The sequence below is a fragment of the Cynocephalus volans genome, chromosome 2, assembly GCF_027409185.1.
Source record: "Cynocephalus volans isolate mCynVol1 chromosome 2, mCynVol1.pri, whole genome shotgun sequence".
NCBI classification, from domain to species: Eukaryota; Metazoa; Chordata; class Mammalia; order Dermoptera; family Cynocephalidae; genus Cynocephalus; species Cynocephalus volans.
Genome location: NC_084461.1, coordinates 132280325 through 132295808, shown reverse-complemented (window position 1 = coordinate 132295808; position 15484 = coordinate 132280325). Strand labels below are relative to the sequence as shown.

The 15484-nt window shown below is 38.6% G+C and overlaps 1 protein-coding gene across 4 annotated transcripts in view; it reads left to right on the top strand.

Moving 5' to 3' along the window:
- The first annotated feature begins 3070 nt into the window (after positions 1-3070).
- The window catches only part of CSNK1A1 (casein kinase 1 alpha 1), a 47328-nt gene continuing 34914 nt past the window's right edge, over positions 3071-15484 (top strand). Inside the window, exons 1-2 of one of the 4 annotated variants that reach the window (XM_063085452.1) lie at positions 3071-3710; positions 4367-4473. In XM_063085452.1, the coding sequence (XP_062941522.1) occupies positions 3588-3710; positions 4367-4473 (230 nt within the window). In that variant the 5' untranslated portion in view covers positions 3071-3587. The remainder of the gene's footprint in view (positions 3711-4366; positions 4474-15484) is intronic. The other 3 variants (XM_063085451.1, XM_063085453.1, XM_063085454.1) reach the window with 3 other exon arrangements.

The following is a 15484-nucleotide window of genomic DNA, read 5'->3' as shown; positions in this document are numbered from 1 at the left end:
ACTCACTTATCTGATACTGATTATGCACAAGGCTGTGTAAAGTTAACAGCTGAGACAGTGTTTGACCTATTCTAAGACATTCCATTTTGCTACTTATTTGTACCACACAACTCTAGAGATGGGCAGGCTACCTTAGTGATTTCAGCATCCATCTATACTTCTTGTGCTTGTCCTTATTTTACTCAAAACACACTCTGGTTACCAGTGACCTTTCCTTGAGTAAACAGTGGCTTTAAAAAACAAAGTTTTTCAATTCATTTTGAACTCTGTACGAACACAGAAGTAATCTCTGGAACATGACTTGTGTTCTACCCTTTCCTTTTTTCTTTCTTTTGGTTAGATAGTTGGGGTTCTAGTCCTGCCTTTGCCACTAAGATCAGTATAATCTTGGGTGAGCCACTTTGTCTTAGTGGGGCACAAATGACATGTGTGAAAGCACTCTGTGAATTGCAAAGCATTAAAAAATATAGTGGTTATTGAACTAGATGATCTCTAAATTTCCCTCAAGGTCTAAAAATTTTTATTCTGTACTTTTGTTTTTATTTTTAGTGACCTCACTGATCTAGAAGCCAGGAATTGCATTTTGGTACATTTGAGACTACTTCTGTTACACCAAAGCTGCTGCTGATTGAGTAAGTACAGAATGATTTGTGACTTTAAAATAGCAGCACCAAAAACAGGTAATTCTTCAACCCCTCAGGCTGAAAGTTACTGCAAATGATACGTGACTTTAAGGAGAATGCTGAGTCATAGCCAACATCTAAAAACTTCAGTTTCTACGTTAAAAAAAAAAAAAAAGTTTGCCTCTCTTAAACCTAATAAATTTAAATATCAAGATGTATCTAACTGGAATCACATTTGAAAAGGCTGTGGCCACTCATATAGCATTTTAATACATTTTGCTGGACATTGTCAGCACTGGAATAGTGACTACAGCAGGCAGGAAACAAAGGAAGACAAACCAAATTATGTATAAAATCATCAGAGAATTAGAAAATTATATATATAATTATATATATATAAAGATTATATAATTATAAAGTCATCAAGAGTTAGAAGGCTTTTTTTTTTTTTTTTTAAGATGACCGGTAAGGGGACCTTAACCTTTGAGTTGGTGTTATCAGCACCACACTCTCCCGAGTGAGCCACGGGCCAGCCCATTAGTTAGAAGTGGGTCTCAGAGTATGGGATTTCATCGGCTTATGTAAGTTCTAAAAAAAATAAAAAATGAAGTTAAACATAGAAGTGTCAACTTTTTATTTTGCCAAATAAGGATATTAAAAAAACAAAAAAACCCAACCATCTACCATAAGCACCATTTTATAAAAGGGTATTTTAATGACATATACAGGAAGATAAAATCTCAGAATATAAGTATAATGTGAAATTAGATAAATGAAAAATGCATTATACTTACTTATTTTTCTAGCATCCTTATGAAAACTTTGTTAGAGACTTGTGCCTGCCCATACACACTGACCTCTGGGAATTACTAACCTAGCCCACTCCATGCCCACCCTACTTCCACTCCCCATCGAGCATTTGTAACACTACACCAAAAAATCCCTTTAAATGTATACCCTACCCTCTTGTGGGGAACTCCTCAAGCTCAGGAATCCATTAAATTTTGGATGACTGTGATAGAAAATCAGCAGTATAGTAGTTGTCCCTGGAAACTTCACGATGCTTACTTGGCTTTTTTCTTTTTTCTCAATTTTAGACCAGAATTTAACAGCAGAGGATTTTTAAGCTGGCTAAAACATGCTTTAGAATGGCCAAAAGACAGTGATGTCTAATAGTGCTGATTTGGAAGTCAGGCACCTTGGGCTTCGGTTGTGCCTCAAAACTTCATGCTAAATCTTGGACGAAATATCTTCCCCTCTGTTTAATCAAAATACCTTCCAGGATGAACCCTATTACTAATTATTTGATCGGCTTTCAAAGTTGCTATTAAAATACTACACTTTTTCCATTTCCATTTTAATGAAATTATTTTATTTGGGATAGATTTTTTTCCCTCTTTTTTCTTTTTATTCTTGTGATAGATTTTTCTGCTTAAATTTTTACAACTGAGGTTTGACTCATATTACAGATTAAAGTATAAACCATGGAGCCTTCTTGTGAACATTATTACCAAGCCCAATTGCCCCAGGTTAAATTTTGTAAACCAAAATGTGATCAAGATTTGATTCTTTGATCAATTTTCAGTAAAAAATTACCGTGTAAAGTTTTAAACATTGTCAATTTTATTTTGTAATAGTTCTTTCTACACTATTTGGGTCAATACTACGGTTTTCAACAAGACCAAGACATGGTTCGTCGTTTTTGTTTTTTTTTTTTGAGGGAGGACTTTAACAACTTTTACTATGTGCAGCTTTTTCATTGCTGCCAACTTTTTCTGTTGATTTCACCTATCACTGATATTTATAATGAACCAAATATTAGATTTTTTTTCTTGACGATCAAATTTATCAGAGGAGCAACAACGTAAAGACAAGCGGCGACAGATAATTCCTGCTTCTCTCTTTTTTTCCTCCTGTAAAAAGAGGGTCTCCAACACTCCGTAGAGGGCGGAATTCTAATTATTTAGAGCAGGCTCTGCTAAAACCGGGAGCCCTGAATGAGTCCCTCAAACCCAACCCGCCCGTGGCTGCTTTTCTCTTCCTCTCCACCGGAGGCGACAGCCTCTTTCCAAACAGAAACAGGGCAGGTCCCAGGGAGTAGCCCGAAGAAAGATCAAAGGTTAAAAACCGCCTCAAACAAAGAGCAAAGGTCAATTCCCAACTCCCAAAGAGGACTGAAGCTTCCATCGGCCACCAGAAATGAAGGTAACTCCTTCCTAACATGCACTCAAGGGCTGGGGCCGCACAGCCTTACAGAAACAGGGTGTGTCCCAGGTTACTAACAGGTAGAAATAGTGTACAGCAGAGACCGGAAGTGGAAGTGAGCCCGGGGCGGAGGCGAGGACAGGCCACGGCACGCCTGCGCAGTCAGCAGGAGTTGCAGCGCTCATGCGCAGTTGGGTGTGACGGGGTGACGCTCGGAGCGTGGGCCGCGACTCTCACGGATCCGGTTCCGCCTTCCCTCTCGCTGCCGACCCTTCGGGGCTAGCGCCCGAGATCCCTTTCCCAGAGTGCTCTGCGCAGTGAAGAAGCGGCTCCCGGGGACTGGGGGCATTTTGTGTTGGCTGGAGCCGGAGTAACAAGATGGCGGCGTCAGCGGAGTGACAGGGGTCCCTCCGGGCCGGAGCTGGCGGCAGTGGTGGCAACGATATCGCCCCCCTAACTCACCGCGCCCCTTTTCCAGCGAAAGCTAGGCAGCGGCGGTCGCCCAGAAACAGGTGGCCGAGCCTGGTAACCGCGAGAACCTTCTTACAAACTGCGGCCTGGCAAAAAGAAACCTGACTGAGCTGCAGTGATCGGGTTCCCTTGGCCAGTTCTGGGCCCTGTAACGCCGGGAAAGGCCTCCGTTTTCCGTTTCTTGCTGCCGTCCTCCGCAGCCTTGCCCAGTGCACGAGCCCTAGAGGCCCCCGTCCTCCCTTAAGAGGCGTCGGGGCTTGGCCCCAGCCTCCATTTTCGTCTCTCAGGATGGCGAGCAGCAGCGGCTCCAAGGCCGAATTCATTGTCGGAGGGAAATACAAACTGGTACGGAAGATCGGGTCTGGCTCCTTCGGGGACATTTATCTGGCGATCAACATCACCAACGGCGAGGTAATCATCTGGGGTGGGGTTCACGATAATGCTGCGACTTTCCTCACCCCCCTTCCCACCCCCAGTGCCCCAAACTGCTCAGGCCTCTTCCCACCGCATGCACGCACTAGGGAGGCCAGAGGGAGCCAGTTTCCTGGCTCGGTAACCTCCCCATCTCTCTTTCCCTAAAAGGGAAGGAACCCCATAGAAACGCTGGTTGAACTGTGAAGTTTCCCAGCTTGTTACATATGTCCCTTAGTCGAGTTTTTGTTTTTTTTAAACCATTATTTAAGGTGAGAACGGCAAAATCCATTTTCTGTGACCTCCTTGGTTTTCTTCATACTTTTTATATTTAATCCTACTGGGGTTCTTGTTCCAGTTAGGACAGTTTCCGATCGCCTAGTTCCTTCAAAAGCTCGCATTACGTTCAGAGGTTGCCTCTTTTTTCTGGATGAATCCTTTTCCTGCACTTAGAGGACGTGCCGATTTCGTCACTACCCCCTGAAGAGGCCTATAAGGCTGGTTGCCTCGTTTTATAATTACGAGGAGAGTTTCTCTTCTCAGCTTTCGCTTCCTCGTAATCGCGATTTGGAACTTCGCTAATGTCTCCCCTCCTTTCCCTAGTGACATTGACTCCATAGGGATGTTGATGCCATCATCCCTTCTTTCCCCTGCAGGAAGTGGCAGTGAAGCTAGAATCTCAGAAGGCCAGGCATCCCCAGTTGCTGTACGAGAGCAAACTCTATAAGATTCTTCAAGGTGGGGTTGGCATCCCCCACATACGGTAAGAAACCATGAGCATATAGGCAATTCGCTGAGGGAAGGACATATAGAATGGGGAGATGGATGGAGGCAGGTAATGGACCAGCTGAATGCGGGTTTTGGTATTTGAGTTACTTGGGTTCCCTATAGCCAGTGGTTTCCTGTGAATCGTAAGTCACCGCAGTCACTGAGTAAATTTTAGTTTGCCAAATTTAAAAATTTCAGTTTGTTACACTCTGCTCTATTTAGCTTCCGTCATTCTTCCTCTTCCCGAAGCTTTCATTTACAGTTAAGTATGCAGGTCCTCTTTGATCCCTATGCGGAAGGGTTGGCTGCTGCTTTCTTTACGGCGGCACCTCTCGTATTATTAGGTTTGTCCAGAAAATTAGATTTGAAGGTGCCACAGTGACCGGGCTCAGCCAGTTCGGGTTGCTATTGGAGTTGGCTTGGGAAATGGCTGCTCTTTTGTTGTGTTTTTGTTCCAACATGTCTTCCTCCTCCGCTTAGAAAATGGCGGAGCGACGTGACTCAACCCCGTATTCCTGCCCTTTTCTCAGCTTGGGTTCATATTATGCTTCCTTGATTTCCCCTTTAGCAGTCTTGGGGGATTAAACCTTTGAAAAGCCAAGAATAAAGCTGCAGGAGGCAGTGGGGTTTAAGGAAAGAGATGGCATAATGACAGTATGTTTGTGATCTCTGCAGCAGATGCGACATGAAATTGTTAAGTTATACTATGTAAAATCCTTCGTATTCCCAATAAGGTGTTAATTATTCTTTCCTTTCATGAATGGTAAAGTTTGGTCTATTTCAGTCTACTAAATTTTTATGGGTAATGGCAAAGGCAGTTTGAAAAGCACCAACTGTTGAAATTTACTTAAGTCAGTTGTAGTAAAAGAAAGCTTAATCACTTTACCACGGTTCGATAAGTAATTTCAACCTGTTGAGTTATTTTCTCAGTAAAACTTTACATTAGGGAAGTTGTGGCCTTTTTGGGATAGGGTATTGGTGAATGGAAATAGTAATAGTAACTAGGACAAAAGATGACCAGATAAAAAGACATTGTGTTTTCTTAGAGCTTTCAAGTAATTTTTTGACTTTTGTGAGTAGAGAGTCTCTTCCTGGGATAGAGACTAAAATATAGTTTAAAACCCAGCCATTTTCCAGCAATACTCAAAAATAACATTTTTAAAAGGATCCAGAACAGTTGAGAATTGAATGGTATTTACTGTATCATTTTTCTGTTCTAGCTTCTATTTTTCAAATCTTGAATGAAGGACTGTATTGCATACATACATAAATTCTGATGTGGAAACAATCAAAATAATACTATCCTTTTAAAAAAACTCCAATGCTGATAAACATTTTTAATAGAGAAATGGAATGATAAAATGTACTGTTGATTATAAGTGATCAAGTATTACTTGGAAAAAAATTCCAAATTATATTATGAGGTAAAGATTAATGTGAAATTCAAGGCAATCCAGATTTCAGATTTTAAATGATTCCCATCCCTCCCCCCAAACCTACTGTATGGGAAAATAAGGCTTCTGACCCCCCCCCCCCCCCCGTTTGCTTTCCATCACCAAAGTTTTGCCTAGAATTTCATATAAATGGAATCATACAGTATGAGGTCATTTGCGTCTGGCACCCTTCACTCAGCATAATTCATTTTTGAGATTCATCCATGTTGGGAGATTTTATAAATTTCACAAATTAGGTTGAGTTTAATGTATTTGAAATCATTTTCAAAAAGCATTAAGCATCTGGGCATTTTCAGTGCTAAACCCAAGTTAAGTGCATGCCATTTTATCTGGTAGCTCTAAGACCTGATGCAGACCAATAAGGGCAATGAGTAATATACTGAATAAGCACATGAATAAATGAAATTAGCTTGTGAGCAGAATAATAGGTATCTATTATAAGATGGTGAGTGCAGAGAGAGTTATGGTAGTTTTAAAAACTGTATGTGGGTGGGGCTAAAGAGATTAACCTGGCTTTCGAATTAAGGCTCCCTGGGAGAGAAGATGGGATTTCAGGATCTGGCTTTAAGGAAGAAAGCTTGGTGAACTGGTTTGGGAGGGCATCCAAGAATAGAGTGTGGCTTCTGGGAGTAGTTTCTAAGGCAGAATGTAATAATTGGATGAGAGTGGGCAAAGGGTAAATTTGTTGTAGGAGTGGTAGGTTTGGGTATGTAGAAACAGAAGTGGTTCCTTAGTTTTATTTATTTATTGTTTGTTTGTTTTTGTTTTTTTGGTGGCTAGCTGGTATTGGGATCCAAACCCTTGACCTTGGTGCAGTAAGGCAACATTCTAACCAACTGAGCCAATCGGCTTCATTGGTTTTAAAGTAAAGTGTGAAAGAATGGTTTTTGCAAGGAAGGGTAAAAGATAAGAATGATTTGCATAGACATTCTTTATTTGGATGGCACCATCTTCCCATCCCCTCAGTATGTTCCCTACTCTTTCTGTATCGCTTATACATAGTATACTTAATATTTACTTGATAAATATTGGTAAATATTGAATTAAATTGACTGGTTTTAGCTAGATTAAACAAAGCAGTCTATGAGTTATCCTATTTTACAAGTGTTGACACTGAATTTTAAAATTTAAATTTTGCAGCATTTATTCTTCATACACCCATCCCCCCCCCCCACTTCCCCCCCTCTCCTTTCTGTTAGGAAATTCTATACAGGTTTTGCTTTAAGATACTTTGGGATATCCCAAAACAAAGGTACCTGGTTTACATACCTAACCTGCCTCATCAGGTCCTTTTTGTGTAATTTGAAGGACCTATTGTTAAGTAGAAAAGCGTAGCATCCAGTGTAAAGAGCAAGAACGAGAGAATAGCATCAGTCTGTTGATATTTTAACATGCTAAATCTTTCAACCTTCTGAATTGACATCTGGGAGCTCACTTAAAATACTGTTTCTGTTACAACCCTACTTTTCTTTGTGCCCTCTGAATTGAATTAACATGTTCTCCAAAGAAACAGTTAGATATTCTGAAAAGAGGACTTAACTAGACAGATATTGGAGGTTCGAGGTCTAGGTCTGCCATGTAGTATTGACTGCATGATCTAGGGTCAGTTCCTCAACCCCTGTGGGCCTGTCGGTTTCCTCATCTATAACATGAAAAGAAGATTTTACTAAGTAATTTTCTAATTTTGTTGGGGTGGGAAAGGAGAGTGCTGAACTGAAAGATTTAGGGTTCTCTGTCCTCCAAGAAAAATATTCATTTCCATTTGCTTTTGCCTACTTAGCTTTGGGGTAGTGGGGTTTGTTTGAACAAGTCTTCCCTATTTTAATAAAAAGTCACTGGGCTAAGTTGATCTCAGACCTTTCAGTTTAGAACTTTAAGACCTGTTTTCAGAGGATAGTAGCTAGAAAGCATTTCATCAAAAGTCTAGATCTTACCTTTGAATATTATTTTAGGACCAAGACATACCACACAGGATTCTTAAAAATGTCATCTGCTTCAGGTAAACCATACATTGAGGATTTAGGAGGAAGTAAAATAATGGAATATGTGAGGGCACTTCAAAAAGTTCATGGAAAAATAGAATGAAAAGATAATACTAATCTTTCCAAGAACTTTTTGAACTACCTTCGTACTTTTACAGGAAAGTCATTTATAAAGATGGACAAGGACTTGGGAAAATTGTTGCCACCTTTTTTGCCCTTTTTGTCTGAATGTCAAATATTCTAGGAGATTATTTATAAAGTTCTAGTTAATCCTTACTCTTCACTGTTAAAAAGCAATGTCAATTTTAATCTTACCTTTTGGCACTGAGCATATATCCTGTGAATAAGATTGTAATACTGTTATTGAAGAACAAAGATGACAGCTATATTGGGTATGTCTTCATTAAAATGTTACAGATCGCTAGGTGTACAAGAAATGTGATTTTTGACTTAAAGGGTAACTGAATCCATGGTGTAGTAGAGGTGATTTATATTACCTTATGGAATAATGTAATAATGCTAGGTAGCATTTTTGAGTTGGACAAAACCTGAGGGATGCATGTAACCCAAATCCTCATCAGACTAATTGGACTATTTAGTCTCAGAGGAGTTACTAGAGTCTCCTAACTCCCAGTTCTCCTAAGAACCTTTATCACCTTTATGTCAAGGTCAAATCATACCTGCTTACTTATTCCACGCCTTTCTATTTGATGCTGGAGAGCCATACTTTGCTCCTTCACTCTATGGCATTTAGTCTCATACAGAGAAGCTGAAAAGCTGTTCTATAAATGTAAGTAACCTATTATTTGTATTTAACTAGATGCTTATAATTCAGGGTGTTCTTATTCTGTGGAATGCAGGATAAAAACTTTTGTTGGAAGTTCTTAGTTTATATCTTAATTCGGAGTAAATACTTGTGAACTATTTAAAGTGTACGGGTTTTACTTCCTCGGTTTTAGTCATTTTTAGAGATGGATCATTTTGTTTCAAAGTATATTTAAGCTGTACCTAAAGTATTGCAGTAAGGTTTTTTCATGGTCTGTCAATATTTAGTAAGGAACTTGACTGTCAAGAATTCTGTAAACAGAGGAAACAAGAATATGAAGCAAATGTTACTAATCGAATTTTTAAAATCAGTCCTTGAATTTAACAGAAGTTTTTCTGAGGTTATGTAAATGCCTTCATAGCTTTCATTGAATAAATATCTAGTTAAAATGATGCTTTTTTGCTACTGTTTTTGTTTCCAGGACAATCTCAGATGGCTTTTAAAATTTTGGATAGCCAGTATTAGCATAGCATGGACTAATGCATGTCTTAATGGGATTTTGTTTTTAAGCAGGTGTCTTTTATGTACAGTGAAATGCACAGATCTTAATGGGTGGTTGGATTAGTTTTGACAAATGCGTACACTGGTGTAACCCACCTCTCTATTGAAGTAAAGAATATTTGATTTTTCTTTACACAAACATAAATAGTACTAATTCTTGATAAGCTACATTCTGACATTAGTTTTATTTTGCTTTAAAGTTAGTCTTTTGGATCACAGTTACACATTATTTCTTCTGGATTTGATGTCCATTTGCTCATATGCAGGACTACAGGTTGGTAGTCTGTTTATCACTCTGAGGTACGCTATAGGATTTACTTGACAAAATAATCGGATGGTGGTGGTGGTAGTGGTGGCAGTGAATATTCAGTGGTAATTGATATTCTTTACCTTATTCTCCTCCTTTGAAGAACTGGATTACTGCCTTTCCCTTGTCTGTGATCAGTGGTATGTTTTGCGGCTGTTTTAATGGGGACTTTGGAAGTGCTGTGCAAAAAGGTGTAGTTGAAGAGAGTACATTTGGATCCTCAGTAATATGCAGGGAAATGGAAAGAGCATTGTTTTGATATCCTGAGTTATGGTTCTGTGATGCCATCTAGATTTGAACCTAAGACTGAATTCTTTAATTTGTAATGTAGACTTTTATTTATAAGAGGGCTTTTGTAAGACCAACTAAGTCTTAAGAGTTTTTTAATGTTTTATGTAAATTGATAGAATCAATAGGATTAAAAATGCCTCTTTCGGGCCGAGCCTGTGGCGTACTCGGGAGAGTGCGGTGCACCGCGACTCTCCCGCCGCGGGTTCGGATCCTATATAGGAATGGCCGGTGCACTCACTGGCTGAGTATCGGTCACGAAAAAGACAAAAAACAAACAAACAACAACAACAAAAAATGCCTCTTTCGTTCTCTGATACAGTAATTTGTTCTGACTTTGAGGTATAATTGTCATTCATTTGTTTGTTTGTTTGTTTGTTTTCTGTTAGTTATTTTAAAAGGTGACTGGTAAGGGGATCTTAACCCTTGACTTGGTGTTGTCAGCACCACGCTCCTGCAATTGAGCTAACCGGCCATCCCTATATAGGATATGAACCTGTGGCCTTGGTGTCATTAGCACCACACTCTCCCAAGTGAGCCACAGGCTGGCCCATGCCTTTTATTTATAACATTTATAAGTACTATTGCAATAAGGGAGTAGTTGGTTGAATTTGGTATGGCTAAACATTTTTACAAACAAGAAAAAAAGTCAAACATTATCTAGGCATTGCACATGATCTCATTTAATCATTACAACAGTCGTGTAAGTTGGGGGTTCTTATAAAGTGAGTCAGAGTGGTTAATTTGCCCGAAGTCACACAGCTAATACGTGATTTGAACAGATGTTACTGCCTCTTTCAACTATACCAGTGGTTCCCAAATTTTGCTATACATTGGGATCACATGCAGACCTTTAATAAAACACGACATCTGGCTCCTAATCTCACACATTTTGATTTAGTTGGTTTGGAATATGGCCTAGGTATCACGATTTTTTAAAGCTCCCCAGGTGATTCTGATGTGCAGCAAAGTTCAGGAACCACTGTACTATACCATATTTCCAGGATTAATGATTGTTGCCTCCCTGCCCAACCCCATCAACCTCCGTCTTTTCCTAGAACAACAACTTGATAAGGCTGGATTCTTAAATTATGTACCTCTTTCTTTGAATTAGGAAGTTAATTCAGGAAATCCTGTATCAGGCAGCATGGTACTGAAAAGTGCATTGTAATCCCATATAGTCAAATGCTTTGATTTATAAAAAATATCTAAAACTGATATGTGAAACTATTTTCTTTTCCTCTTCATATGTTTTAGATGCATTCCTACAAGAATGCATTCTAGAAATTCCTTGAGGGAAAGAACAATGTTGGGAGGGGGTGCTGTGGGGGTATGGAAACTATCTGTACTTTCTGCTCAATTTCTGTTAACCTAATACTGTTATAGAAATAAAGTCTATTACTTAGAAAAAAAGGGAAAAAACTATGCTTGCTGATAGAGATGTCTTTTGTGTTCCTTAGTAGCATAGTGCTGGGTATGAAGAAAGCAGTAAATAACGAAATTCTGCTTTATTGTATCTGTATGCGTTTACTTTTTTTAATGGAACCCTATAGAAAGTTATTGCTGCTGCACATATTTATGAAATTTTAGAAGTACCTGGTGCATTTTCAGTTAAGTCCCTCAGTTCCTAATGGGAATATTCACCAATTTTGTGATACTATTTTTTAAGTAGTCAGTTGAACCCACTAGCTGACTGCCAATTTACAAATGGAAATGTGGCCATACTAGTTCATTTAGTTTTTGAATGCTGGTATAGAGATACTATTATATCTTTTAGAAGCTCATGTCTACTGTTTAAAAAAAAAAAAAGAAAAGAAAAAAGTTCATGTCCATTAACTTCACCATAAAGTCTTACTTTTGTGGATGTTCATCACCTTAAGTACCTATTAGCATCTATTAGTGGTGTTGACCTTTTGTAATTTCTCTTGGTTTTAGTTCAACATCAGGAAGTTGCTTCTTATGGCAACTTTTGTACTGGAGAAGGATTTTCTTCTTTAAAGGGAGAGAAGGTGGTGACAGTGGCTGAAACATACATAGTATAAATCATCCGTATGTTTCATTTGTGCCATCATCAAGTGTACACCACAGAGATTTGCAAAGGAAACTTCTGAAGTTGAGGTTGTCCTGTATTTCAGCTCATCTAGAAGCTCTGCTCTAAGTACTTACCTGTTACGTTTCTCTACACTGCCAAACCATTCTGTTCTCATGGTGGCTTTTATGGAAAGAGGAGTGTGAGATCTCATTTAAAGCTACTTTGTTGGAAAGTCATAGCATGGAATTTTTGTAGTTTTGCTTTAAGTTCCAAATTTTCTATGTTTTAGTTATGTCAGAAGTGTCTAACACATTGTCCTTGGTGACAATTGGAATAATGAAATTCTTCTAATTTGCCTGGAGTTCACACTTTTACATAAATATTTTTTCCCTTTTCCATTTCTTTACTATGCTCTTCACTATTTATTCAGGTTGGATTGTTTTGTTTTGTGTTCGTGTGTTTGCACTTGATTGAAATGATTCTTACCATCAAGCTCCATTTCTTGAAGTACTACTATTCCCTTTTTTGAATCATCATAATTTTTTTTTTTTTTTTTTTTTTTTTTGGCAGCTGGCCAGTATGGGGATCTGAACCTGTGACCTTGATGCTATAAGGCTGCGCTCTGTGAACCTCTATAATATTAATAGTTTATATCCCTCTTACAGAAGTGAGTGTTGTCAGCTTCTACTGTTCAAATGAAAGTGCTCATGGTTGAAACTGTCTTGGTGAACTTAACACACTTTACAATACCTTGTACAGTACTTTGTAGAGAATAACAAGCATTTCTTCCATTCAGTCAAAAAATACACACACACACCCCTATGTGCCAGGCATAGGTTAAGATACTGGGCACATTTCAGTAAATAGACAAATTTTGTGAGGCTTAGGTGATTTTTGAGCCATCTGCTGTGAGCCAGGCATATAGTTGTGTATTTGTCTCCTGCTGTAAATTAGGAGGAAAGACGTCTAAATCTCAAATTGTGTGAGGACATGAATGTTTCCTTAAAAAAATGGGGATAGTGTACTGAGTATGAGCCTCAAATGGTACCCCTGAAGCAGGTAGAGATTGCCTTGGTTGGTAAGGTCAGAGGGACCCCATAAAGGCTCTACTCATGTGATTCCAAGTCAGCATTTCTCAGACCTCACCATGTGTAATAATTACCTACAGAGCTTGTTAAAAATGCAGGTTTCACTGCCTTACCTCCAGATTTCTGTTTGACGAGTTGTAGAGTGGGTTGAAGTGTCTGTGTTTTTAACAAGTACCCTGAGTAATTTCTGCTAAAGACCAGAAGACCACACTTTGGGAAATTCTTTGCTGAGGTTTTGGCACTCGGTTGTATTGAGCTGTTGGCTGTTTGTACTTGACTGAATTAGCAGATTTTGCTGAGAGTGCTGTGGCCATTATAGGAAATGCTGTTGTCTTGGTTGTTGGCATTTCATAATTATTGGGTAACTGCTTTTTGTAGTAAAATGTAATCTCTTACTTGTGTAATGCATCATAATTTACTAAGTGCTTTACATAGACTATCTCATAATTACCACAATACCTCTTGATAGATAGATGGGGCTTTGAAGATTTCAAGCTACTCCAAATTTAACTCTTGTTTAGGTGTATATAAGAAGCCCAGTTGTGTATGCTAAGGTATATATAATAAGCCCAATATATAATAGGTGCTCGGTAAAATAACTTGACTCAGTGATATGGTCTGAGGGCAATCTGATGAGGGAGTAAGTATATAAAATTGAAAAGATAAGCAGAGGCCAGATTTTGGAGTTCCTTATATGAATGAAACTTTTGTTCTTTTTTGTAGGTGATGGGGGAGGGGCCTTAGTTTTTACAGCAATATGGCACAGTGAAACCATACAGGTGTGATTGGAACTAGGAGTATATTTAGGAAGCTAATACAGTAATCCAGACATCTTTCAAAATTTAGCCCATATGCTAACTTTTCTAGGAAGACTTTCCTTTTATCTTCTAAATAAATTACTCCCTCCTCTGTATTTTGTATTAACTTTATTGTTGCGTGGGGTTTTTTTTGTTTTTTGGGTGGGGGGGGGCAGCTGGCCGGTACTGGGATCTGAACCTTTGACTTCGGTGTTATAACATAGTGCTCTAACCAACTGAGCTAACAGGCCAGCCTGTTGTTGCCTTTATATTGCACTTGTCATTTATCTATTCTTCTAGCCCTTAAGATGCCTGTAGCACATATCTGTAGCGTCAGACACATATTAGGTGCTTAATAAATGTCAAATCAGATTAGAGCAGATTTTGAGAAAAGATTTTTTAACTTCTTTAGTGAGATAACTTAACCACAGAAAGTTTGGTCTATTTAAAGTATACAATTTAATTTTTGGTGTACCATTACCATAACCATTACCATAATCCAATTTTAGAATATTTTCCTATCCCAAAAAGAAAGTTTAAGCCCATTAGCAATCACTGCCCATCCCGCCCTCCCCCCAGCTCTAGGCACCCAGTAATCTACTTTATATGTTTATATGTTTATAATCTTTATATGTTTGCCTTTTAGAAAACATTTGATCATGCTTCTGTAATTGATATTATGAAAACTAAGGTATATTTCCCACTTCCCAATGGAAAAGTGTATTTTAATACTGACATCTCCTTGGAGCTTTCAGTTCTCCACCTGCTGTTCCCAACACCACCACTACCAATGTTAAAGAGAGCATTGGCAACAAGGACTGAGGGAAATCAGGAGATCATTTGTGATTTTTGAAATAAAACTTTGGGTAATATAGAGGGAATAATTATATTACTGGGAACCAAGAAAAAATGAGAGCAAGATAACAGATATAACCAGGCTTTCAACAAATTAACCAGTGAAGAAGAAAATAAGGTGATCTTGTACATACTGTGTACCAACCTGTACTGGCTACTCGGAGTTTCTTGTGAGCACCAAGGTTCAGGCATATCCCTAACCCCCACCCACCCCGTCCACCTGGTCTTTTCCATCTGTCCTTTAAGAATAAATTTTACTTTCTCGGAGAAACACCCTGATGCCTCCCTCTAAAAAATAGATTGGATCCCTGTAATTTGCACCCCCTCAGCACCCTTCTTTCCTTCAGCATGTGTTATTTATTTATCCTTACACACTGCACTGTAAGTCATGAAAGCAGGGATTATTTGGTTTTGTCTTGTTAGCTACTATAAATATTGAATGGATAAGTGAACAGTAGCTTCAGTGGTGGATAGTGATATGTATCAAAGAAAGTTTTTTGTTTTTTTATGATTTTTCAGAGTTAAGGAACATTTACGCATCTTTGAAGGCAGAGGACAAAGAACGGGGAGATAGAGAAATATTAAAATGTTTACTGTGATTGGAGGATCTTGGGGATGATACTGTGAGCAAAGGATTAGTAGTAAAAATTAGGAAGGAGGGTTAAGATATAGAAGAGGGATAACAAATTATCTTAGTTCACTGTATTATTGCTGAGTAAAAAATATACATCATTCACAAATTTTAGATCTTATTCTACAGTTTGTTTACCTCAAAAATTGGTTTACAACAGGGGTTCTTAACCTTGTTCAGGGATATCCCCCACCTGCACCCCCACAAGGTCTGTGAACTTGGACAGCTAAAAAAATTACATCTTT